General features: G+C 47.0%; 1 protein-coding gene across 4 annotated transcripts in view; it reads left to right on the top strand.

The window, feature by feature from the left end:
- LOC140407971 (calcium/calmodulin-dependent protein kinase kinase 2-like) overlaps positions 1–19,774 on the top strand; it is a 217,390-nt gene that overhangs the window by 115,465 nt on the left and 82,151 nt on the right. For 3 of the 4 annotated variants that reach the window (XM_072495132.1, XM_072495130.1, XM_072495133.1), the window contains 3 exons: positions 16,991–17,038; positions 17,923–17,976; positions 18,973–19,024. In XM_072495132.1, the coding sequence (XP_072351233.1) occupies positions 16,991–17,038; positions 17,923–17,976; positions 18,973–19,024 (154 nt within the window). The remainder of the gene's footprint in view (positions 1–16,990; positions 17,039–17,922; positions 17,977–18,972; positions 19,025–19,774) is intronic. The other variant, XM_072495131.1, reaches the window with a different exon arrangement.

Here is a 19,774-nt window from a genome sequence, read left to right as displayed (position 1 = left end):
ACCTCCTTAGATATTCACGGTCGATTTTTCTCCTTTCTACCGTCTTTCTTTTTTGTCGTAATGAACCTTTTCTGAACAATGTGAAAGATCGCTCGGAAGGTTCTCCACTGTTCCTCAACTGCTTCACCATGAAGTCTTTGCTCCCAGTCTACCTTAGCTAGTTCTGCTCTCATCCCATTGTAATCGCCTTTGTTTAAGCACAAAACACTAGTGTTTGATTTTACTTTGTCATTCTCCAACTGTATTTTAAATTCCACCATATTGTGGTCGCTCCTTCCAAGAGGATCCCGAACTATGAGATCATTAATCAATCCTGCCTCATTACACAGGACCAGATCTAGGACCGCTTGTTCCCTTGTAGATTCCATTACATACTGTTCCAGGAAATTATCCCGGGCACATTCTATAAACTCCTCCTCAAGGCTGCCTTTACCAACCTATTTAACCACTCGATATGCAGATTAAAATCTCCCATGATAACCGCTGTACCATTTCTACATGCATCCGTTATTTCTTTGCTTATTGCCTGCCCTACCATCCTGTTACTATTTGGTGGCCTATAGACTACTCCTATCAGTGACCTTTTCGCCTTACTATTCCTGATTTCCACCCAAATTGATTCAACCTTGTCCTCCATAGCACCAATATCATCCCTTACTATTGCCCGGATGCCATCCTTAAACAACAAAGCTACACCACGGCCCTTACCGTCCATTCTATCCTTTCGTATAGTCTGATACCCTTGGATATTTAACTCCCAGTCGTGACCATCTTTTAACCATGTTTCAGTAATGCCCACTAAATCATAGTCATTCACGATGATTTGCGCCATCAACTCATTTACCTTATTTTGTATACTACGAGCATTCAGGTAAAGTACACTTATGCTGTTTTTTATGTCTTTGTTATGAATCCTAACACCTTGATCAGTAACTTTTCGCAATTTATTTTTCCTCTTACCCTTTCTCCTAATTTTCCTTGTCTTTGAACCCATATCTCTACATAATAACCTGTCACGTAACCTGCTGCCTTGATCTCCGTTAACCATTATACTGTCCATAGCTTTACACTTCCCTTCCCCCCAACTTGCTAGTTTAAAGTCCTTGTGACCAACCTATTTATCCTACTCGCTAGAACACTGGTCCCAGAATGGTTCAGGTGAAGACCGTCCCAACGGTACAGGTCCCTCCTGCCCCAGTACTGATGCCAACGCCCCATGAAATGGAATCCCTCTTTCCCGCACCACTCCTTTAGCCACGTGTTAACTTCTCTAATTTTCTCAACCCTATGCCAATTGGCACGTGGCTCGGGTAGTAATCCAGAGATTATAACCCTGGAGGACCTGTTCTTTAATTTAGTCCCTAGTGTTTGATAATCCCCAAACAGATCCTCTTTCCTCGTCTTACTTATGTTGTAAGTCCCAACGTGGACCACAACAACTGGATCCACCCCTCCCTCTCCAAAATCCTTTCAATCCGATCAAAGATGTCCCTCACCCTGGCACCGGGCAGGCAACATACCATGCGGGACTCTCGATCTGGCTTACAAAGGATGCCATCAATCCCCCTAATTATAGAATCCCCTACAACTACCACTTGTCTTTTTGCTCCCCCCTCTTGACTGGCTTCCTGTACCACGGTGCAGTGGTCAGTCAACGCATCCTCCCTACAGCCCTCTTCCTCATCCATACAGGGAGCAAGTACCTCATACCTGTTGGACAAGGTCAAGGGCTGAGGCTCCTCAACTCCTAAACTCAGGATCCCCCTACCTGCCTCCCTTGCAGTCACACCACTCTGTCCCTGGCCACTGTCTGAATTAACAGAACTTATTCTACCGGGTGTGACTGCCTCCTGAAACGTTGATATTCTAAAAACAGAGCTTTATTATGAATACAATATTACATTTTTTAACTTCACACCTGAAAAGAACAGCTTACAATTATACCGTAAACACTACTAATCAATTTCCCATTAAACAACAAGAAAAGAAACGTACAACTCTCGATCTATCTTACTGTGGGAGAATTGTGGGCTCAGCTTCAGGCAGATCAGGGGCACAATTTACCGGCCACATCACGCCCCAGTGGAGCATGACATGGCCAGTAGATCCCAAGTGTAGCCTCCCACAGGCTTCCCGACAGCCATGAGGCCTCGCAGGATCTACCCAAGTCCCACGAGGTGCCGAGACCAGGAACCTGCCCACAATTGGCGGGCCAAAGCCATGCGCGCATAACTAGGCTATAAACCTACTTAAGGTCTACCAGCCTCCCGGGATTAGAGGCTGCAGCCGGCCGCCATTCAGTATTGGTCCACACAAACGTGACCAAGCAGAACGGCACCTGGCTGCCCCTGGGTGGCCAGGGATAGTGCAGGGTGCCCTCCTGGACCTCCCCCTGGCACTGCCAAGGTGCCCGAATGTCACTGCCAAGTTGGCAGGAACATTGCCAGGATGGCGGGTGCCAGGGTGGCACTGTCAAGGGTCAGGGGTTGAGGTGGGCAGGTAATAAGGTGCCTCTAGGAGGTTGGTGGGGTGATGGGTGGAAGTCCTGGAAGGGGAGGCTGTAAGGGGATGTGGGGGCCTGAAGAGGGGGGCCCCCAGGGACCCCATAGCGTCCTCACTTGGGGACGTGAGAGGTAATGCCCATGGGTGTGGGGAGTAACATTGTCCATGGGTGGAGTGCAAACTCACTTGGAGATCGGGGCATCCTTTCAAAATGACGACACGATCTTTCAGCTCCCCAGTGATGAAAAAAATTCTAAGCGTGGGCTAAACTAGTGAGAAACTCCCCAGGGCCCCAAAAAGTGACAAAGTGTCATTGGATGGGGTGGTGAACTCACCGGCAGAGCCGGTGGGAAGCTCCAAGTAAAATCCCCAACAAATGACACTTAAACATTTCAGTTAAATCACACCCCAGAATTCAACACCACTCTCCAAAGCTTTGCCAAAATAAACTGCTTCTCTAAAGCTGTTCAAACTGTCTCTCTGCATTTCTTGGCTCCACCCAGTAATGACCTCATCTCCCGAAGCTGAAAAACAAACAATCTCTGCAGACTGTAAAGCACATTATCTCCCCAGGGACTTTCCCAGTCAAACCACAGTCCATTAGTCCAAACTGAAAAACATTCCTTCGTCAATTTCACCTTTTGACTGCTAAAACTATCCAGGCCCTGCAAAACAGAATTATTCTTTTAAAAACATGACCACTGCATCCCCAGGGATTTTTCCAGTCAAACCACAGTCCATTAGTCCAGACTGAAAAACATTCCTTTGTAAATTGCACCTTCTGGCTGCTAAAACTACCCAGACCTACAAAACAGAAATATTCTTTTAAAAACATGACTGCTGCAGTCAATCACACACTAACCCCAGGCTTTTAACCCTTCAATTGCCTAATACTTAGAATCCAATATTCCTAAAGTCTTCCAGTCGTCACAGAGCCAAAATTGGGAGCTTAAATCAAGCAGCAGCCTGACATTCTCTCAGACAACACCATTCCTGGGTATGTCCTGTACCATTGGCAGGACAGACCAGCAAAGGTGGTGACATAGTGGTTTACAGTCGGAAGGGTGTTGCCCTGAGAGTCCTGAACATTGACTCTGGACCCCATGCAGTCTCATGGCACCAGGTTAAACGAGGGCAAGGAAACCTCTTCCTGATTACCACGTGCCGGTCCCCTCAATTGATGAATGAGTACCCCTCCATATTTAAAAAAAAAAACATTTTATTAAGACATTTCTGATTTTATAATAACAAAAAATACAAATACAAATGTAAACATAATTCAGTGCATAACACCCCCCCAACCAACAACCGTACCCAGCCAACATGGCTTATACACCAGAAATTTGACTGCCAAGGGCCAGGGGGGCCATGTCCATAAAATGAGGGGGGGTTTGAAGGGTGGGAGAGTGCAGGACAGGTAAGTAGGGGCCTCCGGGAGGTTGGGTGGGGTCCTAGAAGGAAGGGGGTGCTGTTAGGGAGCTTTGGGGGGGGGGGGGAGGGCTGAAGGGGGGGGGCCCAGCGACCCCATAGTGGGGTGTCATCACTTATAGGGTGTGGGGTAGTGCCCATGTGTGTGTGTGTGGGGGGGGGGGGTGACATTGCTCATGACCCACAAGCTCACTTAGAGATCAGGGCACCCTTTCAAAATGGCGACCCGAGCTCGGAGTTCATCTCCCCGGTGCTAAAAAAAAAATTCTGGTTGGGCTAAACTGGTGAGAAACTTCCCAGGGCTCAAAAAAGTGACTAAGTGTCGCAGAATAGCGGTGGAGAACTCGCCGATAGAGTCGACGGAAAATTCCCTGAAAAGCCCACCACAAATTAACTTTGAAATTTTTTGGGAGAATCGGGCCCAATGTATTAGTAGTGAAATTGCTGAAGAAGTAGATCTGCGGATCAATCTTATTTCCACACTGCTACCAGTATCTGATACAAAACTACATGAGATCCAAGAAGAGACCAGGAAGGATCAAACTCTTCAAGAGGTGATGAGGAACATCAACTCACACTGGCACAGAGGTCAATGTCTGGAGTTCTACAATATAAGATCTGAACTCAGCATCACTAATGGAGTGGTGCTTCATTTGAACACTAAATCTCAATCTCTTCGCAAGGATGTACTAAAGAGGATACACAAAGGATATCTTGGGATTTAAAAATGTAAACGGAGAGCTCGTGACTGTTTATTGGCCAAGGTTAAACCAGGATATTGACAGGATGGTCAGTTGCTGTGACACATGCCAGGCGCATCATTGCAAGCAAACAAGAGAACCTATGCAAATATCTGATTTGCCTACGGCACCGTGGCAGAAGGTAGCTATTGATCTCTATCACCTATTAGAGAAAGATTATTTAATGATCATAGACTATTTTTCAAACTATCCTGAAATGGCTCTACTGTCAAGCATAACAACAAGCAGTGTAATACTGCATACCAAGTCCATTTATGCTAGACACAGAATTCCGCAAGTCGTCATGATTGACAACGGTCCTTGTTTTAGCTGTAAAGAGTAGCAACATTTCGCAGTCACATATGATTTCAATCACGTCACGTTGAGTCCATTGTACCCTCACACTGAAAAAGGAGTACATATTGTTAAGCAATTGTTGAAGAAAGCAATGGACAGCCGATCTGATCCATATCTCGCACTATTGTGTTACAGAGCGTCACCATTGTCATAGATTGCCAGCCGAGTTACTCATTAATAGAAGGTTTTGTATCACACTTACATACTTGGCAAAGGAGGAGAATGCAGTGGTACTGCAGGAAATGCAAACTATTAAAGCAAAACAAAAACAGTTATATGATAAAGTGTCTAGAACTTTACCACTCTTGAGTAGTGGTAAAACACTTACCTTTGCAGGAGCAGCCCTTTGAATTTCGGCGGGAGCGGTGCGCAGGGGCCTTCTGGGAGGTGGTGAGTATTTACTTTAAAAACACTTACCTTTGCAGGAGCAGCCCTCTGAACTTTGGCGGGAGCGGTGCGCAGGGGCCTTCTGGGAGGTGGTGAGTATTTACTTTAAAAACACTTACCTTTGCAGGAGCAGCCCTTTGAATTTCGGCGGGAGCGGTGCGCAGGGGCCTTCTGGGAGGTGGTGAGTATTTACTTTAAAAACACTTACCTTTGCAGGAGCAGCCCTTTGAATTTCGGCGGGAGCGGTGCGCAGGGGCCTTCTGGGAGGTGGTGAGTATTTACTTTAAAAACCCTTACCTGGTCCCGTGTCTGTTCTTTTCTGTTTTATTTATTTTTTATATAAGGCGGGATCCGGAAGTTCGACCCGCGGACTTCTGGGAAGGCCCCCCCCCCCCCCCCCCCCCCCCCAACCAATAGATTCTGGTGGAGAGGAAACCCGAGACACTACACGTGTAGTGTCTCCCAACCACCCTCCTCCTCTAACCTAATAATAAAACCCATTGGTGTGAGGTAAGTACCATATTTTATTATTAACACTAAGAAGGTAAGTAAGTGATTTTTACTCATTTTTACTTTTGTACCTTTTCAAATTGTGTGTGTGTCGGGGGGAAACTGAAGTGACATCACAGAAAAGCTGTGGCCTGAGTGGCTGGTTGGGATTCTACACTAAATTAAAAAGAAATTGAGCATTGGTACCTAATTAAACATAATTACTTAATTATAATTTAGAGGAATATCTAAGCCAGAGATCGGAGAGTACTATATTTAGCTTTCGCATTCCTATTAGAAATCTAGTGCTAGGAAACAGATAGTTAACAGTAACTTTGAATTTTTTTAAAAAAGTATTCAAAATTTTTTTTTAAATTTTAATTTTAATTAATTGACGCAATGTCAGTTAGAGGGGTGCTGTGCTCTGACTGTAAGATGTGGCAGGTCCGGGAGGCTTCCAGCGTCCCGGATGGCTTCATCTGCAGAAAGTGCACCCAACTGGAGCTCCTCACAGACCGCATGGTTCGGTTGGAGCAGCAATTGGATGCACTTAGGAGCATGCAGGTGGCGGAAAGCGTCATAGATCGCAGTTATGTAAATGTGGTCACACCCAAGGTGCAGGCAGAGAAATGGGTGACCACCAGAAAGGGCAGGCAGTCAGTGCAGGAATCCCCTGTGGTTGTCCCCCTCTCGAACAGATATACCCCTTTGGATACTGTCGGGGGGGATAGCCTATCAGGGGAAAACAGCAGCAGCCAGAGCAGTGGCACCACGGCTGGCTCTGATGTTCACAAGGGAGGGTCAAAGCGCAGAAGAGTAATAGTAATAGGGGACTCTATAGTCAGGGGCACAGATAGGCGCTTCTGTGGACGTGAAAGAGACTCCAGGATGGTATGTTGCCTCCCTGGTGCCAGGGTCCAGGATGTCTCCGAACGGGTAGAGGGCATCCTGAAGGGGGAGGGCAAACAGGCAGAGGTCGTTGTACATATTGGTACTAACGACATAGGCAGGAAGGGGCATGAGGTCCTGCAGCAGGAGTTCAGGGAGCTAGGCAGAAAGTTAAAAGACAGGACCTCTAGGGTTGTAATCTCGGGATTACTCCCTGTGCCACGTGCCAGTGAGGCTAGAAATAGGAAGATAGAGCAGCTAAACACGTGGCTAAACAGCTGGTGTAGGAGGGAGGGTTTTCATTATCTGGACCACTGGGAGCTCTTCCGGGGCAGGTGTGACCTGTATAAGAAGGACGGGTTGCATCTAAACCGGAGAGGCATAAATATCCTGGCCGCGAGGTTTGCTAGTGTCACACGGGAGGGTTTAAACTAGTATGGCAGGGGGGTGGGCACGGGAGCAATAGGTCAGAAGGTGAGAGCATTGAATAGGGACAGTGTGGCTCTGAGGCAGAGCAGACAGGGAGATGTTGCTGAACACAGCGGGTCTGGTGGCCTGAAGTGCACATGTTTTAATGCAAGAAGTATTACGGGTAAGGCAGATGAACTTAGAGCTTGGATTAGTACTTGGAACTATGATGTTGTTGCCATTACAGAGACCTGGTTGAGGGAAGGGCAGGATTGGCAGCTAAACGTTCCAGGATTTAGATGTTTCAGGCGGGATAGAGGGGGATGTAAAAGGGGAGGCGGAGTTGCGCTACTGGTTCGGGAGAATATCACAGCTGTACTGCGAGAGGACACCTCAGAGGGCAGTGAGGCTATATGGGTAGAGATCAGGAATAAGAAGGGTGCAGTCACAATGTTGGGGGTTTACTACAGGCCTCCCAACAGCCAGCGGGAGATAGAGGGGCAGATAGGTAGACAGATTTTGGAAAAGAGTAAAAACAACAGGGTTGTGGTGATGGGAGACTTCAACTTCCCCAATATTGACTGGGACTCACTTAGTGCCAGGGGCTTAGACGGGGCGGAGTTTGTAAGGAGCATCCAGGAGGGCTTCTTAAAACAATATGTAGACAGTCCAACTAGGGAAGGGGCGGTGCTGGACCTGGTATTGGGGAATGAGCCCGGCCAGGTGGTAGATGTTTCAGTAGGGGAGCATTTCGGTAACAGTGACCACAATTCAGTAAGTTTTAAAGTACTGGTGGACAAGGATAAGAGTGGTCCAAGGATGAATGTGCCCTTCACCACCGAGGAACAGTGGCAACAGTGTGTACCATGTACAAGATGCACTACAGGAACTCACCACTGCTTCTCAAGGCAGCACCTTTCAAACTCATGACCACACCCACCTAGAAGGACAAGGGCAGCAGATATCTGGGAATACTGCCACCTGGAAGTTCCCCTCCAAGTTACTCACTATCTTGATTTGGAAATATATCATCATCCCTTCACTTGTCGCTGGGTCAAAATCTTGTTCCCTTCCTAACAGCACTGTGCATGTACCTACACCTCCGGGAGTGCAGCGGTTCAAGAAGGCAGCTCGCCATTACCTTCTCCAAGGGCAATTAGGGATCGGCAATAAATGCTGGCCTTGCCACCGACATCCATATCCAATGAATGAATTTTTATTTTAAAAAATATATATTTTATTAAAGTTTTCAAACACAATTTTTCCCCCTTACAAATCAACAAAAACGGTAACATGATAACTGATAGATAACATGGTTTAAATAAAATAGTGAACTAACAACATAACACGAAATAGTGCTCCCCCCGCCCCTTCACCCCCTCTAGAACAAAAACAATTCCCCCCCCCCTTCCCTCCCCCTCTGGGCTGCTGCTGCTGGCTATCTATTTTCCCCCTAACGTTCCGCTAGATAGCCGAGGAACGGTTGCCACCGCCTGGAGAACCCCTGAGCCGATCCTCTCAGCGCAAACTTCATCCGCTCCAGTTTTATGAACCCTGCCATGTCGTTTATCCAGGCCTCCACGCCGGGGGGTTTCGCTTCCTTCCACATGAGTAAAATCCTTCGCCGGGCTACTAGGGACGTAAAGGCCACAATATCGGCCTCTTTCGCCTCCTGCACTCCCGGCTCATCCGCTACCCCAAATATAGCTAACCCCCAGCTTGGCTTGACCCGGACCTTCACCACCTTCGAGATCACTCCCGCCACTCCTCTCCAATACCCCTCCAGTGCCTGACACGACCAAAACATATGTGTGTGGTTCGCCGGGCTTCCCCCACACCTCCCGCACTTGTCCTCCACTCCAAAGAACCTGCTCAACCTCGCTCCCGTTATGTGTGCTCTATGTAGCACCTTAAATTGGACCAGGCTAAATCTGGCACACGAGGAAGAGGAATTTACCCTACTTAGGGCATCAGCCTACATACCCTCCTCAATCTCCTCCCCGAGCTCTTCTTCCCATTTTCCTTTCAGTTCTTCTCTCATCTCCCGGTATATTTCAGACACTTTGCCCTCCCCGACCCACCCCCCCGAAAGCATTCTATCCTGGATCCCCTGTGTCGGGAGCAGCGGAAATTCCCTCCCCTGTTGTCTCGTGAACGCCCTCACCTGCATATACCTAAAGATATTCCCCGGAGGCAGCTCATACTTTTCCTCTAGCGCTCCCAAGCTCGCAAACGTCCCATCTATAAATAAGTCTCCCACCCTCCTAATTCCTGCCCGGTGCCAGCTCTGGAACCCTCCGTCCAACCTCCTTGGGGCAAACCTATGGTTGTTCCTGATCGGGGACTACACCGAGGCTCCCAGCACACCCCTCTGTCGCCTCCATTGTCCCCAGATACTTAATGTTGCCGCCACCACTGGGTTCGTGGTAAACTTTTTCGGGGAGAGTGGAAGTGGCGCCGTCACCAGCGCTTTTAAGCTCGTTCCTTTACAGGATGCCATCTCCAGCCTTTTCCACACCGCCCCCTCTCCCTCTATCATCCACTTACGGATCATCGCCACATTAGCAGCCCAGTAATAGTCGCCCAAATTCGGCAACGCCAGTCCCCCTCTGTCCCTGCTACGTTGCAGGAACCCCCTCCTTACCCTCGGGGCCTTCCCTGCCCACACGAAGCTCATGATGCTCCTAACTATTTTCTTGAAAAAGGCCTTAGTGATCAATATAGGGAGACAGTGAAACACAAATAGGAATCTCGGGAGGACCATCATCTTAATCGCCTGCACTCTGCCCGCCAGTGACAGCGGCTGCATATCCCACCTTTTGAAATCCTCTTCCATTTGCTCCACCAGCCGAGTCAGATTGAGTCTGTGTAAGGTCCCCCAGCTCCTGGCTATCTGAATCCCCAGGTATCGGAAGTTTCTTTCCACTCTCCTTAGCGGCAGGCCATCTATCCCTCTACTCTGGTCCCCAGGGTGTATCACGAAAAGCTCACTCTTTCCCATGTTAAGCCTATATCCCGAGAAATCTCCAAACTCCCTCAATATCTGCATAACCTCTGTCATCCCCCCCACTGGATCCGCCACATACAGCAGTAGGTCATCTGCGTAGAGTGACACTTGGTGTTCCTCTCCCCCTCTAACCACCCCTCTCCATTTCCTGGAGTCTCTCAGCGCTATGGCCAGTGGTCCAATTGCCAGCGCGAACAGTAATGGGGACAGCGGGCATCCCTGTCTTGTTCCCCTATGTAGTCGAAAATACTCCGATCTTTGCCGATTTGTGACTACACTTGCCACTGGGGCCACATAGAGGAGTTTAACCCAGCTGACAAACCCCTCCCCGAACCCGAACCGCCTCAGCACCTCCCATAGATACTCCCACTCTACCCTATCAAATGCCTTCTCTGCATCCATCGCCGCCACTATCTCTGCCTCCCCCTCTGATGGGGGCATCATTATCACCCCCAATAGCCGTCGCACGTTGACATTCAATTGTCTCCCCTTTACGAACCCTGCCTGATCTTCATGCACCACCCCCGGGACACAATCCACCCCCGGGACACAATCCTCTATCCTCATTGCCAGCACTTTTGCCAACAACTTGGCGACCACATTCAGAAGCGAGATAGGCCTATAAGACCCGCATTGCAACGGGTCTTTATCTCGCTTCAGGATTAGTGATATCGTCGCCTCCGACATTGTCGGGGGTAGAGTCCCCCCTTCTCTGGCCTCGTTAAAGGTTCTTACCAGCAGCGGGGCCAACAAGTCCACGTATTTCCTGTAAAATTCCACCGGGAACCCGTCAGGTCCCGGGGCCTTCCCTGCCTGCATGTTCCCCAGCCCTTTGGTCACCTCGCCCATCCCAATTGGCGCCCCCCAGGCCTGCCACCTCCTGCTCCTCCACCCTCGGGAACCTTAGTTGGTCCAGAAACTGCTGCATCCCCTCTTTTCCCTCCGGGGGTTGGGACCTATATAACCTCTCATAAAAGGTCTTAAACACCTCATTCACCTTCCCTGCTCTCCGCACCGTAGTTCCCGTTTCATCCCTAACTCCCCCTATTTCCCTCGCCGCTGTCCTCTTACGAAGCTGGTGGGCCAACAGGCGACTCGCCTTTTCCCCATATTCATATCTCATCCCCTGTGCCTTCCTCCACTGTGCCTCTGCCTTCCCTGTGGTCAGCAGGTCAAACTCCGTCTGGAGTCTTCGACTCTCCCTATATAGTCCTTCATCCGGGGCCTCCGCATATCTTTTATCCACACTCAAGATCTCCCCCAGTAATCTTTCCCTCTCTTTGGCCTCTGTTTTCCCCTTGTGAGCCCTGATGGAGATCAACTCTCCCCTGACCACCGCCTTCAGCGCTTCCCATACTACACCCACTCAGACCTCCCCATCATCATTGGCCTCCAGGTACCTTTTGATACATCCCCACACCCTTCCGCAGACTCCCTCATCCGCCAATAATCCCACATCCAGTCGCCAGAGTGGGCGCTGTTCCCTCTCCTCTCCTAGTTCCAGATCCACCCAATGTGGGGCATGGTCTGAAACAGCTATGGGCCGAGTACTCCGTTCCTTCCACCCTCGAAATCAGTGACCTTCCCAGAACGAAGAAATCTATCCGGGAGTATACCTTATGGACATGGGAGAAAAAGGAGAACTCTTTGGCCAGCGGCCTGGCAAATCTCCACAGATCCACTCCCCCCGTTTGGTCCATAAACCCCCTAAGCACCTTGGCCGCTGCCGGCCTTCTTCCGGTCCTGGATCTAGATCTATCTAACCCTGGGTCTAGCACGGTTTTGAAGTCCCCCCCCCCCCCCCCCCCCCCCCCCCCCCATTACCAGGTTTCCTACCTCCAGGTCCGGGATATGTCCCAGCATCCGCTTCATAAATCCCGCATCATTCCAGTTCGGGGCATGTACGTTGACCAGCACGACCTCCATTCCCTGCAGTCTGCCACTTACCATCACATACCTGCCCCCGCTGTCCACTACAATGTTCCTAGCCTCGAACGACACTCGTTTCCCCACTAATATGGCCACCCCTCTATTCTTTGCGTCCAGCCCTGAGTGGAACACCTGTCCCACCCATCCTTTCCTTAACCTAACCTGGTCCGCCACCTTCAGATGCGTCTCTTGAAGCATGGCCAAGTCTGCCTTCAGTCCTTTTAAGTGCGTGAACACTCGGGCCCTCTTAATCGGCCCATTTAGGCCCCACATGTTCCACGTGATCAGCCGGACTGGGGGGCTGCCCGCCCCCCTCCCTGTCGACTAGCCATCACCCTCTCTATGCCAGTCCCACGTCCCGGTCCCGCGCACCCACCCATCCCCCAGGCGGCGCATACCCGCCTTGACCACCTTTTCTCTTACCAGCTCCCTTTCGATCTCAGCAGCAGCAACCCAGTTGTCCCCCCCCACCCGCTATATCCCCATCTAGCATGGTTACTCCCCCCATATTGCTTCCGAAAGTCAACTGACCCCGGCTTCTCCCGCTCTCTCCTTGACCCCCCCGTGTGAGGAACTCCCATCCTCCTTGCGCCTATCTTCCCGCCATCATCTCTCTGACGCGGGAAAAGAAAAAGAAACCCCGCGCTTTCTAGAACCATCCCGCCCCCCCATGGCGCAGCTCCCCCTACAGCCCCGTTCCCATTCCCCATCCCCCGCCTGTGTCTCTTTTTCCCCCCCACCGGAGCCCACATTTCTCAGTGTGTCCCCCCCCCTCCCCAATTTACACCTCTATACATCAGCATTGTCGTTTCCCCTCCAACATCAGTCCCTCAGTTCTGGTCCAGTTTCTCTTTTTGAATGAAGGTCCATGCTTCTTCCGACATTTCAAAATAGTAATGTCTATCCTGGTGCGTGACCCATAATCGCGCTGGCTGCAACATCCCAAACTTTACTTGGCTCGATTGAAACTCGCCCTCCTTCTCGCCACCTCCGCACTCCAGTTCTGATAGACTCGTATCACCGCATTCTCCCATCTGCTACTTCGTACCTTCTTGGCCCATCTCAGAACAACCTCTCTGTCATTGAAGCGGTGAAATCGCATGACCATCGCCCTAGGTGGTTCTCCAGCCTTTGGTCTCCTCGCAGGGACCCGGTGGGCCCCTTCCACTTCCAAGGGGCCCGAGGGGGCCTCAGCTCCCATTAGTGAACGTAGCATCGTGCTCGCATAAGCCCCGCCGTCAGCTCCTTCCACTCCCTTGGGGAGACCCAGGATCCGGAGGTTCTTTCTCCTTGATCTATTTTCCAGGACTTCAGTTCTTTCGATGCACTTCTTATGAAGCGCCTCGTGCGTCTGCATTTTGACCGCTAGGCCCAGGATCTCGTCCTCGTTGTCAGTTACTTTCTGCTCCGCCACACGGTGTCTCTTTAAGCCCCTCGATTGCCTGTAGCATCGGGGCCAGCACCTCCTTTTTTAGCAGCTCCACACACCGTTTTAAAAATTCATCCTGGTCCGGTCCCCATGTCGCTTGGGCTCTCTCCGACGCCATCTTGTTCCTTTCTTTCCTCTGCCGCTGCCCTTGAGGATCCTCCGTGATCTGGCCGTCGCTGCCGATCTTTTTTTTTCCCACTGGGGGGGGGGGGGGGGGGGGGGACCGCCTGTTGCTTCACCCCACACCGGGTTTCGTCGCAAAAAATTTCCCGTTGGGGCTCTTAAAAGAGCCCGAAGGTCCGTCAAAGCTGGAGCCGCCGAAACGTGCGGCTTAGCTGGTCATCGCCGCAACCGGAAGTGATGAATGAATTTTTAAAATATCAGATTTTTGCAGTCAAGAAATGTCTGTTTCCTTTAATCTATTTCTCGAACAGTTGTAATGTTGAATGGACTTCACAAAGAATTACCTGTCAGTGTACCTTTTTCTTTTTGACTTACAAGGACACTATATTCTGTGGTATTTTGGAGGGGTGGGGGTTTCATGAGATGAAGGGTTGTGATAATTTGTAAGTAATGTGATTAATATACTTTATGCATTACATTTGCTAATATCAATAAAAATAATTTTATTAGCCTCTATAAAATGTGGTGTATTCTTGAGATGTACCATGTGAGGTGGAGTCAGAAGGGATATGGCAGCCCTTCAGGTAGTTTGTCTTGCTTGGTGGCACAAGCGTGGACATTCTGCCACACAATGGGACATTTTGTTTCCATATATAAAAACACACAAAAAAGCAGGTGATGTTTGAGTCCAAAGACCAAAGCGACCGCGTTTAGCCGCGTGTTTCCAGGCGCTTTCAGCACCAAGAAACATATGGCTATACAACGTGATGTTGTATAAGGGGCCTCAGCAGGAAAGGCACGGCCAACGTCACACATAGTCCCGTTTTGTACACTGGGGAGCTCCGTTTGTACACCGTGGAGCTCCACTCGCTGGAACTCCCCAGTGTAGTGAGAGATCAGGACAGAATTTTTAAATGGCAAACCGATCTCTGAGGCCCCCCAAAGTGACTCCTGACTCCCCCCTGCCCAAACGCACTGTGGGAGGGTCCCCATCCTCCCCAACACCTACGCAGGCCACCCCCAGCTCGATCGCAATTGCACACAAATGTCAGCTTGGTATCTTGGCAGTGTCAACCTGGCAGTGCCACCTGGGAACCCAAAGGGCATGCAGCTGGGGGCCTCCATCTGGGAGACCCCCACAAGTGCCGTTCTGTCTGGTCCCCGTTTGTGGGGGCCAGTGCTGAACAGCGCTCGCCCGTGGTCTCCGAGGCCAAGGGGATGAATCCCAAAGCTTCGGGTACCTCGGGAATCTGCACATTAGAGTTGCGAGACGGGTAGATCCGGGAGCGGAGTCTCCTTGCTTTTATCGGTCACGCCGTGCTGCTTTTCAGGCACAGCATGGTCATTAGATCACACCAATTTCTGAAGCACACATACAAGTATGTCCTGTCCAGGAGCTGGTTTAGCACACTGGGTTAAATCGCTGGTTTTTAAAGCAGGCCAGCAGCACGGTTCAATTTCCGTACCAGCCTCCCCGAACAGGCGCCGGAATGTGGCGACTCGGGGCTTTTCACAGTAACTTCACTTGAAGCCTACTTGTGACAATAAGCGATTTTCAATTTCAATGTTTTCAATTAAGGCAGTGGAAAACAAAGATGGAGGGGAAACCTAAAAGCATTACATTGTGGGAGATGAGCATAGTTAATTTTAGGAAGAGATGAACACTTTCTTAAAAATTGTTTTTCCCGAAGGATTAGAGTAAGATTTAAAGGGTTTTTTTTGTTCCAGGGTTCAAGTTGAGTGTACCATGATGCAATTTAATGTTGTGTTTTGTAAATTTAAATTGGTATTCTGTTGTTTCACTTTGAGCTTGAGGACAAATATTAGAGCTACTTAGAGGTTCTATTTGCTTGGCTCGGCACTGTCCAACGTATGTTTGTATTGAAAATTTCAATAATAGGCTTGATTGATGAAATGACCTGTTCTGATGTCAAAAATAGAAGAGTCAGCAGTTGCATTCTGCAACTTTGTCCAGAATGTTTCACACTCCAGGGAATAGGGACAATTTGGTGCATGGATTTCTTTTATCTTCATGATTCAAGTATGATTGGATGTCCTAAAAAGAGAAACTGTACAATTCTTCTGGATGGAGGACCAAGATGGTCATAATGGTCAAGACATCTATGTCTGTTTTGTGACTCTGCTGTGTCTTGGATTTGCACTGTAATATTTCAGGTACACTGTGAACATAGACATTTTGAACTTGTACCTGTTCAATAAGCTGTGTGTATTGTCAAATCTGGTGAATTACCATTATCAATTCTTCTGTTTAGTTTATTTTTTTATATTCTTTCACAAGTAGGATTGTGTGTTGTTAAACAGTTTTTGAACACAAAAGCTACTATAATAAAAAGCCAGAGGCTGTGATGTCACCATCCTGCCACATGTTTGCTAGAACTGTACCAGGTTGGTTCACGAAACCTTTATAGGTTCAAAGCTGCTTCAGTATATTTGTATTTGCTCTTGTGATATGAGCTACACTTGCAAGGCAGTATTAGTTCTCCAACCTTAGTCACCTAAAGCTTTTTAGGAGTCACTCACATAGTGTGGGACAGGAATGGAAGTCACTTGCATTGAGAGATTCCCTTCACTGAGGACGTTAATAAACCACTTGAGTTTTACAACAGTCTGGCAACTTTCATGGTAATGGCCTTGTCTATCCCACAAATAAACAGATTTATTGAAATGTGGGATTTGAAATCACAACCTCTGGATTGGGTAGTCCCAGTACCATAACCACAAAACTGCTGTTCCTGCTTGGCTTGCTGACTAATCAACCAGGGTTACTGCTTGCGGTTGTGGATTTCTGCTGGACTGTGTCTGGACAAGATCAAACTTGACAATGAAACTCCCCCATCCTAGATTTGCCTCTTAATATTGCAAGACTTTTGACTGAAAATGCAATGGTATTTGCTTTATCCAAATAGTCCAGGAAAATTGGGTAAGTGAGTAAATCAGTTTATTGCTGCAATAATTGTATTATGGAAACTGATTTAAATAATTACATTATTGTACTTTGAGCATTCTCAGAAGTCAAACAGGCTTTGATTGACAACTTTATATTTTCTGTCTACAAACAGAAGAAGTTCTCTTATTAATTTGGGTTATCTTACTCTGCGTTGAAATGTTTACAATTTTAGGAATACCACCTGCTTTAGGATGATTGAGAATGATTGATGTACCCATTAATTTGCAAATTAAAAGACTCTTATGACATGATTCATTGGCCACATTACTGAATATCCATGGCTCCGGTAGCCAGTGTTCTAATATTTTATTTATTGATTTTGTTCATATCAATAGGATTGTGTGCAGTTAAACCAGTACAAGTTGAAAGATGAAATTGGAAAGGTGAGCATCCAGAAAACAGAATACAAAATAATTTTACGTTGAAAATTTGTTCTTGGGCAGTGCAGTGGTTGGCACTGCTGCTTCACGGTGCTGAGGACCTGGGTTCGATCCCGGCCCCGGGTCACTGTCCGTGTGGAGTTTGCACATTCTTCCTGTGCCTGCGTGGTTCTCACCCCCCACAACCCAAGAAGATGTGCAGGGTAGGTGAATTGGCCACGCTAAATTGCAGCTTAATTAGAGAAAAAAGGAATTGGGTACTCTAAATTTAAAAGAAAATTTGTTCTTAAACACTTTTAACCATACATTTGTGCTGTTGTGTTTTTAGCTCTACTTTGATATTGAATATTAGAAATATCAAGTTATTAATCTTTGTGGTAGAGAGTTTAGGTATTTTATCCAAACATGCAATGGCCTCCGCCCTCTCTACATCTAGGAAAGCTTTACTGGAGAAAATAAAAGTGTATGTGGAAATTGAGCATCCCAGCAATGCTCTCTCTCCCACCTGTCTAGCCTCTGCATGAACCCTTTCTACAGCGATGCAGCTGGATTAGACAGTTTCATGGATTGCAAGGGTAGGTTGTAATGCCCAGCGACTGGCAGACCACCTTCCCATCCCTGCCGAGATACTTACATTTTCTTACTAACATTTGCAGCATTTGTTGACTTTAATATCAATGTGATGAATAATTTATAGAGTAGTCATTGATTAATTCTAATGTTCTATAAATGTAATGTTCATTTCTGTTTCCAAAAGCACCCTCTCTTGCTGACAGTGAATTATTTTACATGTGATTTGTGAAGCATTTGAAAATTCACAATGTGGCTCTAATTGATGAATGATACCACTTAATTGTTTTCTGAATCCATTATCTTCTTTTGTGCAGGGTTCCTATGGAGTTGTCAAACTGGCATACAACGAAGATGATAACACTTACTATGTATGTGCTGAATGAATCAAACATTCCTCTTATTGGGTGTTCTAAACCAAGACCCATTGAATTATTCATATTTTATGTTGATGCAGAAAAGACGTACATCCAATTCTCATAAAAACAAGAACAACTTAAGATTAGCTACAGATCCTGAAAAACATTTTTGACCTGTAAAAATGCTGTTGAGTTCAAGTACTAAGCATTCATTAATTGAGCCCAAGGTATGATTGAATTGTGTGAAGAATAAACATAAAACATTAACTTTTATTGACAACTGAAGTTAGCAGCTCTCCATTATGATACAGTATTTCAGACAATAGTTGCAAGCTGATTTTATTTCAGTTAGATATTTTACTTACATTTAATGATGTGAAAGTATCTCTGTTCTTATCTGGTGGTATAAATAAAGTTACAGGGATATTTATAAGCTTATGTAGAAATAATTGTATTTTTAGATGAAAATATTCCAATCCCACAAAGTTAAGGGTTCCTCCAGCTGAAGTTAATTGTATTTAATACTCTGCGCTTTGCATTTCAATGTGCATAATTACATTTTCAAAATATGGGCTGGGATTCTCTTTGCCCGCTGGCAGCGTAGCCCTGCCTGTGGGTTTCCTGGCAGCGTGGTGTGCCTGCAATGGGAAATCCCATTGTCAAGCGGCAGGAGTATAGAATCACACCATCAAGAAACCTGAGAATCTAGTCCTTGATTTTTGTACGAGTTAAACGTAAGTTGGGACGAGATCCCACATTGAACTAGAATTTCATATCTCAGATTTTTATGTGGGTAATTGACCGTAGAGTAGCAGAACTTGAAATCTAATTTTTGTTCTTATTTTCTTTGATTTAATATTATTTATTGCCTGATCCAATAAATATATTTGTATTATTTCAATATTTTCTGAAATTCAGGTTTACAGATTATCTTGTTTCGTCAGCTTCAAGTTTAATTATCGTGTGAATTAATAAGATTTGCAGATATTAATTAAATTTCCTTGCTAGGCAATGAAAGTCCTTTCCAAGAAGAAGTTAATGAGGCAAGCTGGATTTCCACGTAAGTATGGTACAGTTTTTAAATATATGTATCTATATATATACTGCTGTATTGGCATGGAAATGAGTCATTTGGGCCAATCATTACATATTGATGCTTATGCTCCATATGAGTTATAATTCCATGTGCTTACCTTTTTTTCCATTGCTTTATCCCACTTACTTTCAAACACTGACTCTAGCAGTGCATTTCACAGCTTCACTGATCTGTGTGAAAAATGTTTCTCCTGCTCTCCCAGCATAAATTTCTTGCATTTAATCTTATATCTGCATCCACATCCTTAATCCTCTCACTCACTGAAAACAGTCTGTTATTACCTATTCCATGCTGTCCTCTTCCTTCATAATTTTGAATACATTCAGAAAATCGAATATATTTTTAGGCACAGATGGAATGACATATGGAGATCAAGAACACCAATTCTCCCACTTTCCCCTGAGAACAGTTTTCAATCTCAGCCATGCAATCTCCATATTTGTCAAAATGTGGAGATTAATTTCTCCCGATGGAAGAAAGGAAAATCTTGAAGAAACAGAAAATACTCAGCAGGTCAGGCAGCATCTTTGGAGAGAGAGAAATAGAGTTAACCTTTCAGGTTGACAATCAGAACTGGGAAAAGTTTGAGAATTTGAGCACTGGGTGGATGAGACAGGACAAAGGAAAACCTGTGATAAATATGGAAAACAGGAGAAATTGAATGACCGATTAGCTAGTTGTTCAGGGCTAAAGGGATTGGTAATGGGGCATGAA

The sequence above is a fragment of the Scyliorhinus torazame genome, chromosome 1, assembly GCF_047496885.1.
Source record: "Scyliorhinus torazame isolate Kashiwa2021f chromosome 1, sScyTor2.1, whole genome shotgun sequence".
Classification (NCBI taxonomy): Eukaryota; Metazoa; Chordata; class Chondrichthyes; order Carcharhiniformes; family Scyliorhinidae; genus Scyliorhinus; species Scyliorhinus torazame.
This window is presented reverse-complemented; position numbering and strand designations above follow the sequence as displayed.